Below are 15,768 nucleotides of genomic sequence, written 5' to 3'. Positions count from 1 at the left end.
GGCAGGCAGCTCCTCTTGGGCAGGAGCTCTCTGCTGTGAGAAACAAAACAGAGAAGGTACTGAGCCATGGTTAGGGGTGTCTCGGAGCCAGATGCCCCCCTGGACCCCATCACTGCAATTCACAGAGGTACTTCATAGAGTCATAGAATGTTTTGGAAGGGACCTTAAAGCTCATGCAGTTCCAAACCCCCTGCCATGTGCAGGGACACCGTCCACTAAACCAGGTTGCTCAAAGCCCCATCCAACCTAGCCTTGATTCAATTCCCTCTAAATAGATAGTACTCCCTCTAAACAGGTTGTAGCTTAGTTTTTCTCCCCAGCCAGCCATTGCCTTTGCACACTGGCAGCTGGAGGCTGAAACCATCCAAACCCTAGGCAGCACTATGAGGAGCAGAGTGCATCAGCACTGCACACACCATGCAATTTTAATGCCCTTTCAGTTTCCAAGGATACAAAAAACAATCAATGAGACACAATCCCTCGCTGCAGGGCTGCTGCACAGGAGCTGTGTCTGTGCCTCAGCCTGGAACAGCGCAGCAATCCCAACACTCTGGGGAACTGGAGCACCCAAACTCACAGGCTGTCACCCCCAACCCTCCCAGGTATTACATCCCAGCTGCACTCTCAATGGGGCTGCTCATTGTTGCAGAGATAAACTGCATCCAAGCATAGCCCTGAATGCATACACAGCCACACAGGCCAGAGACCAGTTACTGAAAACAGTCACAGGCCACACAGCAGGATGACAGGAGTGCTGGGAGCGGGGCTGGGTAACCACACAGAGCAAACAATTTATTAGCTAGTTCCAAAAAACATCCCTGTTAAATTAGGCCTGTCCAGATGTGACATAGAGACAGATTACACTGTTGATAGGGATGTGATTGCACTCATGACCTACTAGCTGATCTGTGCTGCTGTAAAACCCAGGACAGAGGGAAGGCGTTAAGAGAATTAGTGTTTATTATTTATACGATGCCCACAGTCAGTCAGGGTGGTCAGACAAGCGTAAAGCCAAGGGCACCACACGGTGCTCTGGAACTGACAGCCCAGCTGACAGCAAGCACTGGGAGCATAATTTAGGACTTTGTGACAAAGTGACAGCCTTAGAGCCTCCAACAGCAGTAGCAGGAGGGGAGTGTGGGCAGGGCTGAATGCCAGGAGGCACATGGTGACGATTCTGTCCCACCTTGGCTTTTGGCTGGGCTAAAGTGCCTTTTGTAGTGGTGGAGTTCTGTGACAGAGTGGCAGCCTCTGTCCCTGGGAAACCTGTCTAACCTCCCTCCCCAGACACCAGCCTGTCAGCAAAATGCTTCTAGTGCTCAAGGGACTGAGTACTGCACACCAAGGCAGTTCCAGCCCTGCTGGCTGAGGCTCCAGGGGTGACATCCTGCAGAGGTACCACTGGTTCCCCAGTGTGACACTGGGATCAAAACAAAAGCAGTAAAGCAGACACAGGCTTGATAAAGAGTCATGGCTAAGTGATGCTGGCTGTCCCATTAATGGGCCTCCATCAATATAGGAACCCATTACCTAAATGGCTATCCTACTCTAGGTGCAGTGCCCAGGCACCTTCTGTACTCAACTGAGAGAGGCAGGAACATCTTTAGAGCTATTTATCCCACTCAGCTTGATGGGAGGAACCATCCTCCACCACTGTTGCTCTCTCCCTTGGCTGTAGAGGAACAAAGGGCCCAGAACAGAGCAGCTGCCCGACCTCAGAGAGATGGAGTTGCCCCACTGCCTGAGCAGGAGGCTCTGCCTCCTCACAAGGAGCTTAACAATGCCACAGAGACAGGGCTGCAAAGCCAGCCAGGATCCATGTCAATGTGAGAATGTGAAGGAGACACAAACGCAGAGAAACTTCAGAAATAACCAGAGAAGCCTCTTAAGTCAACAGCAGTGCTCCGGGGCAGTGTTAGCATTTGTTCTGCAGCCAGAAAGGACAGGGAAGATTAAACTCTCATACAGTGTGATCCGCATGGGTGGACGTGCACAGAGGATAAGGTTGCATCCCTGCAAGTGGCAGAGCCACCCTCTGGTGCCACTCAGGATGCACATGACACAGCCTCCAGCCTCAATGGCTGGCACATGCAAGCAGGTCAGCTGGGTTTTCTGAAGAGACATAAAACATTGGCCAAACATCTCCCTGTGACAATAAATTAAACGTCAGCTCATTGCCATGGGATGGCTCGCTCCAGATGCAGCTCCCAGTGTCCTATTTCAGATTACAATCACACTAAAATGGTCCTGAGTTGGCTGATCAGAAAAGGGGGGCTCCCATCAAGAGATCATTATATCTGCCTGAGTCTGCCTGAATCCAAGCACAAACCCTCCACTGGGAATATTATGTCTTTGTAGCTGTTCTTCCCAGGAAGGGAACAGGATCTGCTTAGAGCAAATAGAAGCTATTACAATCAGGATAAATTAGTAATGGTGAGTGGGAGAGAGAGAGGAGGGAAGGAAAAGAGGTTATTGTGATTTTTCTTGCTACAAAAGAGTTGTCTGAGCTACTTATACTGCCAGAAAACAGCTCCCTCGCTTCCCCTCTGAATCCAGAGCTCAGACTGGAGCTACTATGGATTGCTAACAACTAGCAGGATGGTATTATGGGTTGTGAGATGCATGAAATCTGATTTCTGTTCCTATTGGTAGCATCTCAAGTTTAGCAGCAGCATAGGCAGGTCTGTAGAGAAAAGGCAAAATATCCTTGCAGTTGTTCTGTCCAACACCATTAAACACGTGCCTTTTTATCAGAAGCTGCACACCTGTTGAGGATCTTTAAGGTGCTGCACGAGGTAGGACTGTGGCTCTGTGGTGTTGAATGTTTTCCATTTTGTAAAATACAAGATGCCAAGTAATTTGCTAAACCCTGACTGCAGTCCAGGAAAAAAAGGAAAACTGACACGCAGAAATATGCTTTCATGCTCAGGACTCCTGTTACTCCTAAAACAACTTATTAAAGCTGGGCTGGTTTAGGTAGTTTGGGTCTACAAAAGAGGCTGAATTGCCACAGCTCAGAGGCAAGTTCAGCCATAATATGATTTTACAGCATTTTAAAAAGCAAATATCTGCCTGCTTAAGTGAGCACCTATTTCAGGTCACTTGCAGGGCAATGACTGTACCACCACCAGCCCCTTTCCAGCAGGAATGTTAACTGGACCCCTCCATCATGAACCTGGTGTGACCAGCAAACTTGGCAAGCTCAGATCCTGCTCCTGTTTCTGTTTTTCCACTCTTTCTAGGATGTTGTTGCCTGCTGACAGCTTCACCCTTCATTCAGATTCTACTATCTGATATGAGGCATTTAAGTTGACTGAATGGGAAATTAATGCAAAACAAAAAGGAGCTTAGTCTGGGGCTGCCAAACTCCTGTAGGGCTCCTGAAGGGGACATTTCCAGCCCTCCATCATGCCCATCCCTTTCTCAGAAGAGATCTGTTATGAATCATTAATACGAAATTTCTCCATGGGCCTCCTGGAGACAAACACCTGGTTTTTACACCCTCTAACCAACCAACACGTTCAGAAGCATGGGTGAAGATGGCAAACAGAAAAGGAGGGAATAGCCACTCTGGAGTTGAAACCTCATTGCTCCAAACCAGCCAGCTCCCGCTCTCAACAGGCCAGGAGCTGGTACTGCCGTGCCAAACACACTCAGAGTCATCCCAGACCCCACAAACTTCAGCCTGGGAGAGCTGCTCCTTGTGGCAGAGCCACCAGCACAAGGAGCCTCCCAAAAAGCAGCCCCTGGGATGAAGTAGCTTCTCCTGGCCGACCCCTCAGGAAGGGACTTCTGTTTGAGGGGCTCTCCAGAGGTCAGTAGGACACAGGGCTCCAGGATCACGTACCTTAAATGTCTTTGCCAGCATTGCTCTTCCATGGGTCTTTACAGGGAGCTTCCCAATTCCTCCTGACAACCTTTGTGACAGCACTCAGACGGACATCTCCTCCTGGGCATCCATTTTAACACCTGAGGGGTGCAAAGTAAGCAGGTGGAAAAGAAAAAGGATTAATCCTTGAAAAATATAGAAGTACAAATCAGCCAACTAAAACAAATGATCAAACCTGGTGCTGAATATGCTCACGCTCAGTTATCAGGATCAGAAGTGTGTTTGTTTATTCACTTTTTGATACACCAGTCTATTGGATACATCATTTGACTTAACAAGCCTGCAAAAATACAGCACTTCTTAGTTCAACAGATCGCATTATTATATGGGTTTATTCAGCCAGTATCATTTTATCTCCAAATGTATGCAGTACTTAAATTTTTTTCCTGTCTTGGTGGAGGATAAAGCTAGGCAAATATTTAGTGATGGATAATTAATTCAACCACTACTTTTCCATTTCCTCTGAGACACTCATTCACTAGATGTTGTTCAAGATTCAATAATTCTTTGTTTCTCTTCTTTAGTTTGCTTCTAAACTATTTTCAGTAGTTCCTGATACCTGCAATATGAACAGTTTTGAATAGCCAGAGGCATACATTATATTTGCCTGATGAGGCAGAAAACTTCTCAACTTTGCTTTCTCTCCTTTTATTTTTTCAATCTCGGAAGATTTCCAAGAAAAAGTTATATAAACCAGACATAAAGTGGAACGAAGCACATGACTTTCAAATGCAGAACCCTCATGGAAAGCAGTTGCCAGCTCTACTGTAGATACTGAGGTTTGTATCCCAGGCTGTCACACCCAGCATTTCCTGGGCCTGCTCAGTCCCTGGGGTCACTCCTGTATCCAGCAGGGACCACACTCAGCTCCCAGTGCACACCAGCATGTTCGTACCCAGGGAATTGAGAGAGACAACCCACATTCACTGTATGCATAAAGTCTTACCTTTTCATGGGTTTTGCTTAACACATTCCACAATGAACTAGTGAATACAGTCAAAGAGCTTCCCATCCATTTTTTCTTTCTTTTTCACCAGCTACAACCCAACTCATGTCTTCATCAGCACCTGCCTACAGGCCGGAGTCTCTGTTATGTGCAGCATCCACAGGCAACAAATGTCAACATCATAAACCACGTGCAAACAGTTAACCTGTTAACTGTTAACAAGCTCCTCTGCTCCTCCACAGGACACTGGCCATAAATGTGCCTTAGATCATTTCATGATAAAGTGCTTTCTGTGTGCAGTGAGTTAAACAGATAGAGCACAGCAAATTTTACTGCCTCAGAACCAGCTGTGTGACAAAAGTGTGTGTGGTTTGGCAGTGTAATCTTTTACTTCGATAAACCATTAAATGCCAAAGAAAGCTTCTTAAGTTAATCAGGGCTTAATTTAAATAAACAAGCCAGCAAAAGATTAACAAAAATCCTCAATGGAATCTGAATGCTAAAATAGTCTGTTCACAAAGCCCCAAGCCAAGTTCACAAAAGTAACTGCATTGGGATGAACTGGCCCACTGACCCCCTTTTTCTCCCATTAATGGCACCACCAATGAAAATGATGTTAATTTTCTGAAATGCCAACACAACCATTTCCAGCTCCATTGATGCAAACAGCAGTTTTGGCAACATCATCATGTGCATGGGGTGGAGGAGGAAGAAGAGGAGGAGGAGGTGAGTTGACTCCATTTTTGTAATGGAGAGGAATCAGCTGAACCTGCCAGGAAGAGACCTGAACCTGCCAGGAAGAAGCTGTCCAAGACAAAGCCCATGGTGTTACCAACAACTTCCCAAGCCACAGCAGAAACTCCACCCCCAGGAGCACCCTGTGGATAGGGAAGCACTCGGGAGGAGAGCAGCAGTCAGGTGGGTAACATCCCTGCAACAAGCCACCACCCCTTCGACCAGGGCTCCTCACAGTAGGTAAGTTACACATACGTATAAATATTTCACGTTTTCAGCACCTAAGGTAAAGATAATTTTAAAACTCTCACTATTGTTATTTTATCCCATAAAGGTAATAAATGACCAAATCTTGGTGAACAAAACATGCCAGGCTGGAACACACACAAATTGTCTTTGGGTTGACATGTTACATATATATCAGCTTCTTCATTAGACAGCCATTACCTAATTCTGCTGCTCTACGAGTCTCTCTCAGTGCTTTCAGTACTATAACTGGTACATTTCCAAGTATTGTCTTTTTCCAACCCCAAAACCACTTTTATTTATTCCCATGAAAGCTGCTGATTATATCCCAAATGTCTCCACTTAATGAAAAACTCTTGTTGAATTTCAAGTGTACATTTTTCCATTCATTTATTTACAACCATCTTTGCTAAGCTGAAAATTTACGCTAAGCTTGAGTTAAATAAAATCAACCCATTAAAAATGAATACCACAATATTCACAGAGCCAAAATCTAGGGTAGGATAGCTACAACAAATATTTCTCCATGATATTTCACATGCCCTTGGGCAAAAATGATTTGTTTTGACAAAACAAAATCTAACACCTTTTTTGCTTGCCTTCTTTTTTTTTTTTTACTCAGACCATGATAAAAATAGGGACAAGGAGAGCAGTTGATGACTAAAGAAAAACATTCTATTTAATCACAATATGTACATCCAAAATAGAAATGACAAAGCTGCAATTCGAAATATATTCACAACACCACTCTGCCACAGTCAATGTGCCAGATGCAAAGGGGTTTTTTTGCAAGCTACTGGCAAAAAGGAAATTCCAGCCACAGACAAGTCACTGACAGGCATCAGGTGAAAGGAAGACTAGAAGGGCAGCAGGGGATGTAGAGGCAGGAGACCTCCCAGTCAAATGTAGCTCTGCAGCTCCCCCTCACATTCACTCACCCCTACTTACCTCTCTCACCAGCTCCCAGCAGCCCCCAACATCTCCTGCCTTCCAGTGTGGTTTTGACCTTTCATTCCTGGCTCGTGGTGCCAGGCTGACATGAGACTGTTTCCTACATCATTAGTTCATATTGAAATGTTTTGCACACAAGGCATTGCAAAGCTGCAATTAGGCCCATTAGCAGTGTAACCATATTTACATTTGGGCAAGCACTTTAGTTTATATTGCACTCAAACTGTCCCTTCAATAGAAAAACTTGCCTGAGGTCACTGAGGAAGCCTGTGGGAAAGCTAGGAAAACAGCCCCTGCCTGCAAAATCCCACTAGCTGTAGGACCATCGCTGCACTCTTTCAGATTAAAGCATAAAGAAATTATTATATTGAATTCCTCATTTTCATCCTACTCAGGTTGCTTCATTTGCTTCTTCAAATAGTCCTCTCTTTCTTTAGATCCACCTTGGAACTCAATTTTCCTCACGTTAGAGACGTGTTATCACCAGCGACAAATGCAAAGCTCCCCTTCTCAAACTGTGCTGCTGGTGGCTCAGAGCAATTGTACATCAAGTACAAAGTGTACCACTTGCAGGGAGTATGAATAATACCATGCTGCTGCTTTAGTACAACTACATCTCTGCACAGAAAAAAAATGGCACAAGAAACAGTAAAAAAACCCAAAGTATCCATATCTCCTTTTCCTTCTGCCAATGTTCCCGGAGCTTAATGGAATTCAAATATACTGAATACAAATGATGAAATAAAAGGGTAAATTAAGTTTCTTCTTGGTCAAAATCAAGTATAGCATCAGTCTGGCATCTTCCATGTCCTCTGTCAGTGAATTAGTACTTAACACTAACATCTCCAAGGTGTTGTCCATCAATTGCCTTATTAACCTAACACTTGCAGCCCCGTGGATGGCCTCTATCTCCAAGGTGCAGGAAATTTCCTAATTCTAGTGAACACATCCAGCATTTCTATGGCACAAACTATAGGTTATTTCAGTTTTTTCCTCCCTGCCAGAGAGCGCAGTGGCAGCAATCCCTCGATCCATTCATTGGCTGCCAACATCATCTCCTGCCAGAAGGCCACCTCCTCTTGCGTGGAGTCCATCCAGTCCACAGAGATGCCATAGCTCAAACCTGGAAAGAACGAGAAAACTACAGCATTGGGAGCTACACAAAGAGTTTCCACTCCATGCAAAAATATTCAATGGGATGTAACTGTTGCAGGCAGTGTCTTAACATAAAATACGATGCTGACTTCCCTCAGCAGGTTGCACCTTGAACACCTTCTGTTCTTCTGCAAATGTGCTCCATTTTACACCAGAGTTCAGAACGAAGTCATTGCAAAAGCCATAAAAGGCAAGAACCCTAAATGTAACCTGCCAAGGAAAATACTATTGGGCTCAAGCCCTTCCTGTGTCTTTTTGAATGGTAAAGAAGGTCTTAAAGGGTTCATTTTCCCCTTAAAAGATTTTCTTGTGGACAGGGTGAGGTATTTGTCAAAATTCTTTTGCTTCATTTGTTTAGGAATCAAACATACCATAGAGGAAAAGTGTGTACATCAATTCCAAGTCAATTATCCAATTAATTTTTCATATGCCAATTACTTGTTAATGAGATAAAAGTCTAAATTTAGATCACAGCTAATCCTGGGTTTGGTATTTTTGTATCTTGCTTATGGGCTTATTCTTGTTGCCCCTTCCCACTGGATAGTTCACAACCCTCCTGGTGACATTAGAGATTGAAAACAGAGAACACATAAGCAAATCCAATAACCACAGGTGCACCTGCAAGGCAGATCTTCCAGCTACCATGAGCCTTTTCCTGATACCCTAAAGGAAAAGTTATCCTTGATTGCAACCTTCTGAAATCTTCCCTCAGAGAGCACTTCAAGGCTGGACAGTCACCAGGTGGTGCTGTCCCGTATGACATTCCAGATTATCTCTGAACCCTTTCCTGGGAGGAGCACCAATATAATGTTGATTTGTCATGCAGCCTGTTTTCTTGTAACAGCAGGAAAGCCCTCTGATGGACCCAAGGAGATTCTTGAGCTTTGCCAGACCTCAGAGCTGATGCTGGCAGAAAACATGGGAACAGAGGGTTGTTATCATGGCACCAGGGCCCCCTCCATCCAAACAGTGCAGGTACCAAGACTCTAACCAGATACTGAGACTCCCCATCCCTGGTTTCTCCCCAACAAGAAAATGCTCTGCAACTTTGCATTTTATCTCATTGCTCAGCACTACAGTAACAGGATTGAGTTATAAAGGAAAACACTTACCTGTCCCAAGGCCCAGCCTGATTCCTCCAAGGAAATGGTTGGTAAGCTTTTCATGATCCCACACAGTCAGTTCAACACAAGCATCCTTTAGATCCTCTGTATGAAAGCCATCATACACAATAGTGTGATTGAAAACAGGGTTTGTGTCTCTTTTGATGACTCGGGTCTTTTGGTAACTCTTCTTACTGGTGTCTGGAAGCACATAGCTTTGAGAGGAGAAAAAACACAGCATGAACCACTGAATAGCACCTAAAATTTGGATTGTTCCTATGAAGTTCCTTGGTCTAAACAAGCCTAAGTTCTGAAGAGAGAAGGAAATGGGTCTCAAGGAAACACATGGCTTTTGGGAGGCACAGATCCAGGAGCAAAGCCAATACCATGCTCATGCACTCACCATTTCACAAAGGAGTCAACTCCAGAAGGACGTAACTGCAGCAGGTCCTTGACGTCTTTGACCCAAATGTGAACTTCACCAGAGGGAGGATTCTTTGGACCTGCCATGTAGGAGACAAGAAGAACTGTCACGCCAGTCCTTGCAAGAGCTCCAGGATGACAGGTTTGCTCTGCAGGACCCAGGGGAGACAGTGACTCCTCTGGGTACTCACTCCCCCTCCCTGGGTGTCTCAGCACCACTGCCAGTGCTGTCACACCTGCAGAGGCTCCTGACACAGTGTGCTGGTGCTGCTTTTACACAGGAAAGGAGAAGGAGCTGCTGAGCCAACCCAGCCTTGTGCCTGCTCCACAGTAATACAGGTTTTGTGTTGCAGCTACCACATCACAGCACCCTACAGTGCCCACAGTGCTCGTAACAGCTGATGAGTCCGAGATTGCTGAGCCCTTCCTCTCTCCCCAGCACTCTTCCAGTAAATCCAGATGTGAAAATCAGATGTAGGCTGTTGGCAGGGCTATTAAGCACTGCTGGTTCTGCCCTTGTGCTGATCTCTAAGATCTTGCTCTAATTAAGATTCCTCTTTAACCAGCCTTTAAACAGATGAGGCATTGCAAGCTGTGTGTCTACATATGAGCAATATTTAATGCATGAACCACATTTTACCTAGGCTTCCAGGGGGGACATACTTAATAGACAAACTCATCACTCCTCGATGATCCACACCGTTAACAGCAGACAGGCTCTGAAACAGAAAGAGTTATGACTGACTAAATGAAGGATTGTGTAAACACAGCAAGGCAAACAGCTTTTGAGTTCAATGGAGGGGCACAGATGGACAAACTCTGATTTTGCATGGCTGGAGCAGCCCCTTCTTAGGGTAGCCTCTTTCTTTGTGGCCTTGTTCTCAAACTCAGAACCAAAAGCCTGAGGATTCAGAGCAAGGCTGCCCTTCCAGACATGTCCAGCTGAATATAATTAAGCATCTTTGTTCTGAAAGACAAATGTTCTTTATTTGATGAAAGACCTGAGACCAGAAGCACGCAGGAAGCTGTACAGGCTTGACAAGCAGTGGCACCTCAATATTCACCTCTCAAGGCATGTTCAGCTGCTTCACTTAGTACTGTGCTGTCTATTTTTAAGGGATGGTCTTTACGTGAGTAGAGAGTGGCAAAGTCATGTCGGAGTTTCTGTGATTGGGGTCATGTTGCATTTATGAAAGTGTCCCTACAGATCAGTCACTAAGTAAGACTCAAGAAGGCCACTGTTCAGAGCACTGAACCCTGCACAAACTCGTCTAGGGGTTGTTCTCTGGGTACAGTTCAGGTGGTTCTGCTCCACCACACCCAAAGACCTCAGAGGACTCAGGAAGGACTTGTGCCACCTCTAAAGGCTTCAGGGTTGGGCTAAAAACTGGGATTGCAGCTGAGACACACTTACCCGGGGCTTCAGTGGGTACCAGTTGAGTTTCCTGTTGCTCCAGTCCCAGCTGGCCAAGTCTATTTCGATCTCTCCCAGAAAACTGTTACGTCCCAGTGGATCATTGTGCCAAACAGACAGATTTAATTTTTGGATCAGCAATACCATTTTCTCTATTTTATACTAGAGGAAGGAAGAGAAGTCAGGCTGTTCAAATTTTTCTTCTGTTTCTTTCAAACTAGAAATAAACTGCTCAAAAGTTTGAATAAGCTCTGAGACACTCACCCCACACATGCACTAGTAATGGACTGGCCTCACTCTGAGCACCTCCTTTTTTGTCTTGCAGCAGTACTACTACCCTGATAAAGCTTTTCTGCTGAGCACGGGGAAACCTGGCACTCCATTCATCACAGGGTAAAACCAATATTCTTTCAAGAATTATTAACACAGGCTTGGGCATTGTTAAATAATCCTCTATGCTTTGATGAGTAAGATCACATAATGCAGACCTTTCTTACTAGTCCCATGCCTTGTGACTGCATTCCAGGGAAGGGGAGGACGAACACCCCTTGCTCTGGCTGGAGGCAGCACAGGCTGCAAGTCCTTATCTCACCCAAAGATCACTGTGTGATTTTGACAGAGAATCTTGAGTGCCACACAGACGGGTGCAAAGAAACCTTTAACATCCCAGGCCTCACAAACCCAAGGGAAGAGCAGTGCAGTGTTGGTGGGAGGCAGGCAAAGAAGCCTGGCCAGGAAGGCAGGATCTTTCCAGATCTGCCCTGGTAGAGGTGCCTGCTACAACACAGGATTTCAGAGCATGTATTTGTTCTTACCCGTAACACCTCGTTGTAAATAGGATTCACCGTCCTCTTCTTCACTGAAGTTTTCCTCTTACCCATCCTAGCTTTGTCTGGGAGCAGGTAAGTTTTAACATACCTAGAAAAGAAAACAAACTCCAGCTGGGTATTGTCCCACATCACCATGCTCTCTAATAAGCAAGAAACACTTGTGAACTGTGACATGGAAACAACAGACCTGGAATCAACTCTTTAGGGGAAAAACTAATTAAGAGACCTGCTGGGATATTAACTTGGCTTGCATGTGGAGTTATAAATTTCACTGGAGATGGATGGATGTCACCAACATTCAGAAGAGGCAGCTGTCTAAGCTGCCTTCCTGGGAAGGCAGCAAGGCCATATATCCATTTCCTGAAATGACCAGAACTATAGCATGTCTGTGCATTCAAAATCAGGGAGAAAATAGACAGGAGAAAAGAGGTGGAATGTCTTTAAGGGTTCAAATCCAAGCTCCTCTTCATCATCTTTCAAACTAGAGATCACTAACCACTACAACTACCACTGTGCCCCTAACAGCACTTATCTGTGGAATTCCTGTTCATATAGACACGTGTCTGCATCATCACAGTTATTACCAAGTCTGTTCACCATGGGGAGATCAAGGTTCACATGGATGCAGGGAGAACATATCCCAGCGATAAGAGGAACTGTCTTTGCAGTGATCAAAGCTTTCTCAATCTGTTCAATTTTAAGTCTGGCAACACTTTTACTGAAGCCAACGGCTTCAGAACCATCAGCTAGGAAAGTCCCAGCAGTGAGCATGCACCAGAAGTCTGAAGGAAGGAAGAAACCATGACATTCAAAGGGAAAAAAAAATCCTCCAGAAGACAGAATTCAGCAGTGTGAAAGTCAGAAGACACCAAAGTGTCACTCACGGGTCAGATCTGCCTTTCTTCTCATCCACTACAGCCAAGTCCTTGCACTGGGACACGTGGACCTGGAACTCCCGGTTCTTCTCGTCATAGTCTAGAGCAAATTCCACAGTACCTTGGGCATCCACACTCCCAAAATCACCGCTGTAGACACTGAGCACACTGCCACTCACCTGCCATGTGAAAGAGCAAGGTCAGTGCCACTGAAACAGGCACAGTCCTAACTTTGGTTTTGGACAAGCATGATAGTTTGAGAAGTGCATTCCCAGAGAAATAATCTGCCATTTCTGTCCTTATGCAGTCAAGGACATAGAATTGGTTCACAGACGTTCTCAAACAAGCAAAGGTTGGAGAACCCAAATAAGGGTCTCACAAGGACGTGCTATCCTAGACCAGAACTTAGAAGTACTATTCTCCTGAATGCTAAAGAAATACAGAAGTTTTTTCACTGCTAAATCCTCAAACTTTGGGAAATGGAATCAAATATTACTGGGGGGAACATTCAAGTATCTTCCCTATACTTACAGTACAAACAACTGCTATCCTGACTCAGTCTCATCACTGAGATGGAAATAACATTGAGAGAACTTGAACTATCTGTATATGAACTTATTATTTCAAATAGATACAGTCACACAATTGTCAATTAGTTTTTAAAACAGGCTAGTAAGAACCCTGGAACCCAATTCAGACTGGAAATGTAGGAAAAACTATTACTATCTTGTTACTTACTCATAATGTACATGGAGTGGTACAAAACAGATACAACCCCTGTCCTGGAAAGCCACTGCCCCACCAGAGACAGCCTGTGTGCATCTACTTGCCCCAAAGGTTTCTGCAGATATAAATCTGGAGCTAGGCACCCAGATTTCCCAGAACAAACTGCATTTGCCCATACAACATGGAATTCTTTTTTCCACATTGTTTTTCACTGACAGAAAGTGATGAAGCACAAGCAAAGCTCAGCTCCAGAAAGATGAGAGAATTTTCTATTGAACCAATCACTCATGATTCCTGACAGGATATCATAAAAGCTAATGCTGTTTACAAAGCAAATCATTAACCCTCTTGGCACTTTTCTGTGGTACAGTCATGAACATTTATCAAAAAACTTTCCTAGTAATTAACCCGATTCTTCTCTGTCTTTCCCTACTTCCTTTGGCTCTGGATTTTATTATAACTGACAAAAACCTGCTAAACATCTCCTCTCAGTCCTTGGAGCTGCATTTACTGTCCCATCGGGATCCTCACTCCAGCAGAGAATCCTGAATGAGATTTTCAAGAACACTTGTATGACTTGGGCACTAAAGGCTCATTAACAGCTCCCAGATGCTCCAAATTAGGAGAAGGACTTAGATGCCCCAAGTTCTTAATGTATTTATCTACATTCATGACCTCTCCCTACCAGCTTTGCTTCACATATTATCTTTAAATCTCAAATATAGACCTTGGAAATACCCATAACAGTAACACAGCAAATTCAAGCACTTTTAAGCAGCTCTCTCTCTGAACAATGTCTCTAAGAAATCTTTTAAAAATGTTCAACTAAACACACTCAGCTCTTTTCATCTTTCTTTAGAAGCTAAAGCTCTAAGTCACTCTTTTGCTTTCCAACTCTGAGCTCCTTCGAATCTGCTGATAAAGGATGAGCTTGCAGAGGGCACCCATCTGCAGTCCTAGACCACAAACATGTCACTTAATAGCTGTGTGCCTCATTTTCCCACCTAGAAAAAGTCCCTTCCCATCTTCTGCACTGCCAGGCTTCAGATCATCTGCACTTGGGAGTGGGGGCTATCACTTACAGGGAATTCCACTAACAATGACTCAGTGGGTCTCTATTTTGAGCTGGTACCTGGATTCACTCCTTCAAGCCAAGCAAGTAATTAACCATCGCTGTTCTTTTAATAAGATGCCGTGCAGAGAGCGACAGGACACTCCAGAGGCCACATCATCAGTATCAGCCCAAATGCAGTGTCACCACACCCGACTGAGGAACCCTGTCCAGCGAGGTGTCGGCGCTCAGTACCTACCGAGGAGACAGAAGCCATGTCGGACGAGTGGCTGCCAACGCTTGGCGTCTTTTTGTGCTTGTTAAACTGGAAGCTGATTTCCGAAGCCGTGTCTGACTCAGTCTGCTCGGGAAACAAGAAGCATCTTTAAGCTCTGCCGTAGGAGCACTTTGCAACAGCACAGAGAAAAAACCGCTTGCTCGGCAGAGTCCCATTAGCAGGGATGAGGTTGGGGGAGCGGAGGAGAGCGCAGGGAGCCTCCCCAGGGGCATCCCCTCCAACCGGCAGTGAACGTCATCATTGACTGCCTCCAAACAGAGCTGTGCCCTGCCTGGGCACTGGGAAACACCTGAGCTCTTCCAGCATGGAACAGCTGGCCTGGGTTACTGGGGGCTTTTTTCTTAAGGCTTTTCTCATTTATTCATAACACAACCGAGGTATGCAGTAAAGCAAGTACTGCTGGTGTCCAGGGGAAACATTCTAATGAAACCAACTGGGATGCTGTGAACACTGTCCCAGTCATTTCTGGTGTCTAGCCTACCTCAGACAACAGGACAGGAGAGGATCTGCTCAGCTCTTTGACTCTTTCAGGTTCAAGCAACTGATGGGGTATCAAATGAGGTTTATTGTATGCTGCAGGTACAAACAAAAAAGGCATCAAGTTAGCTTGTCAGTCAGGAAAATATAAGAAAGTCACATTTTTGTTTAAGGGCACAAGGAAGGAGGAAAAGCTTATGGGAGGCACTGGAGTACCACCTACTTGCCCTGTCTCTGTCACCTGCCATTCAAACTGACCCTCCCCAGGACGAAAACTGCTAACTACCATCTTAAAGCTAATTTCAATGTGTTTTGTTCAACGTGTGGGAGTGTGCAAACTCCCTCTAGTGGCTCATTTAATTCCCTTATTAGCCCAAGGACATGGATCTTGCTTTGTGTGGATTTAACTTACACTAAAATCACACAAATCTGCCTCCTTGTCCAAGAAACCAACCATGTTAACATTTTTATCTCATAGCACACTGCCGTGTACAGAAGAGTTGTAAAATATTTGTACCTACAATTTCACCATTGCATACACCTCTCAAATGCTCTGCTAAACAAAGAGGTGGACAAGAGCCAAATTATCTAAAAGAAAAAAGTCATAAAGATTCCCATCAACTTAGAAAGACGGTTACTGGACTGCTTA

The 15,768-nt window shown here is 44.9% G+C and overlaps 1 protein-coding gene across 3 annotated transcripts in view; it reads right to left on the bottom strand.

The window, feature by feature from the left end:
- Positions 1-15,768, bottom strand: part of LOC127472086 (synaptotagmin-like protein 2) — a 40,811-nt gene continuing 25,043 nt past the window's right edge. The window contains exons 10-19 of one of the 3 annotated variants that reach the window (XR_007904866.1): positions 15,124-15,215; positions 14,604-14,705; positions 12,577-12,746; positions 11,678-11,780; positions 10,863-11,024; positions 10,089-10,167; positions 9,429-9,528; positions 9,035-9,240; positions 3,848-7,890; positions 1-33 (exon numbers count right to left, since the gene is read on the bottom strand). Coding sequence is in view for 2 of the 3 variants with exons in the window: in XM_051789748.1 (XP_051645708.1) it covers positions 7,745-7,890; positions 9,035-9,240; positions 9,429-9,528; positions 10,089-10,167; positions 10,863-11,024; positions 11,678-11,780; positions 12,577-12,746; positions 14,604-14,705; positions 15,124-15,215 (1,160 nt within the window). In the remaining variant the exon portion in view is untranslated. Of the gene's footprint in view, positions 34-3,847; positions 7,891-9,034; positions 9,241-9,428; positions 9,529-10,088; positions 10,168-10,862; positions 11,025-11,677; positions 11,781-12,576; positions 12,747-14,603; positions 14,706-15,123; positions 15,216-15,768 lie in introns of those variants that run through there. The other 2 variants (XM_051789758.1, XM_051789748.1) reach the window with 2 other exon arrangements.

The sequence above is a fragment of the Manacus candei genome, unplaced genomic scaffold, assembly GCF_025592945.1.
Source record: "Manacus candei isolate 608988 ecotype Guabito, Panama unplaced genomic scaffold, ASM2559294v1 h1tg000003l, whole genome shotgun sequence".
Lineage (NCBI taxonomy): Eukaryota > Metazoa > Chordata > Aves > Passeriformes > Pipridae > Manacus > Manacus candei.
This window is presented reverse-complemented; position numbering and strand designations above follow the sequence as displayed.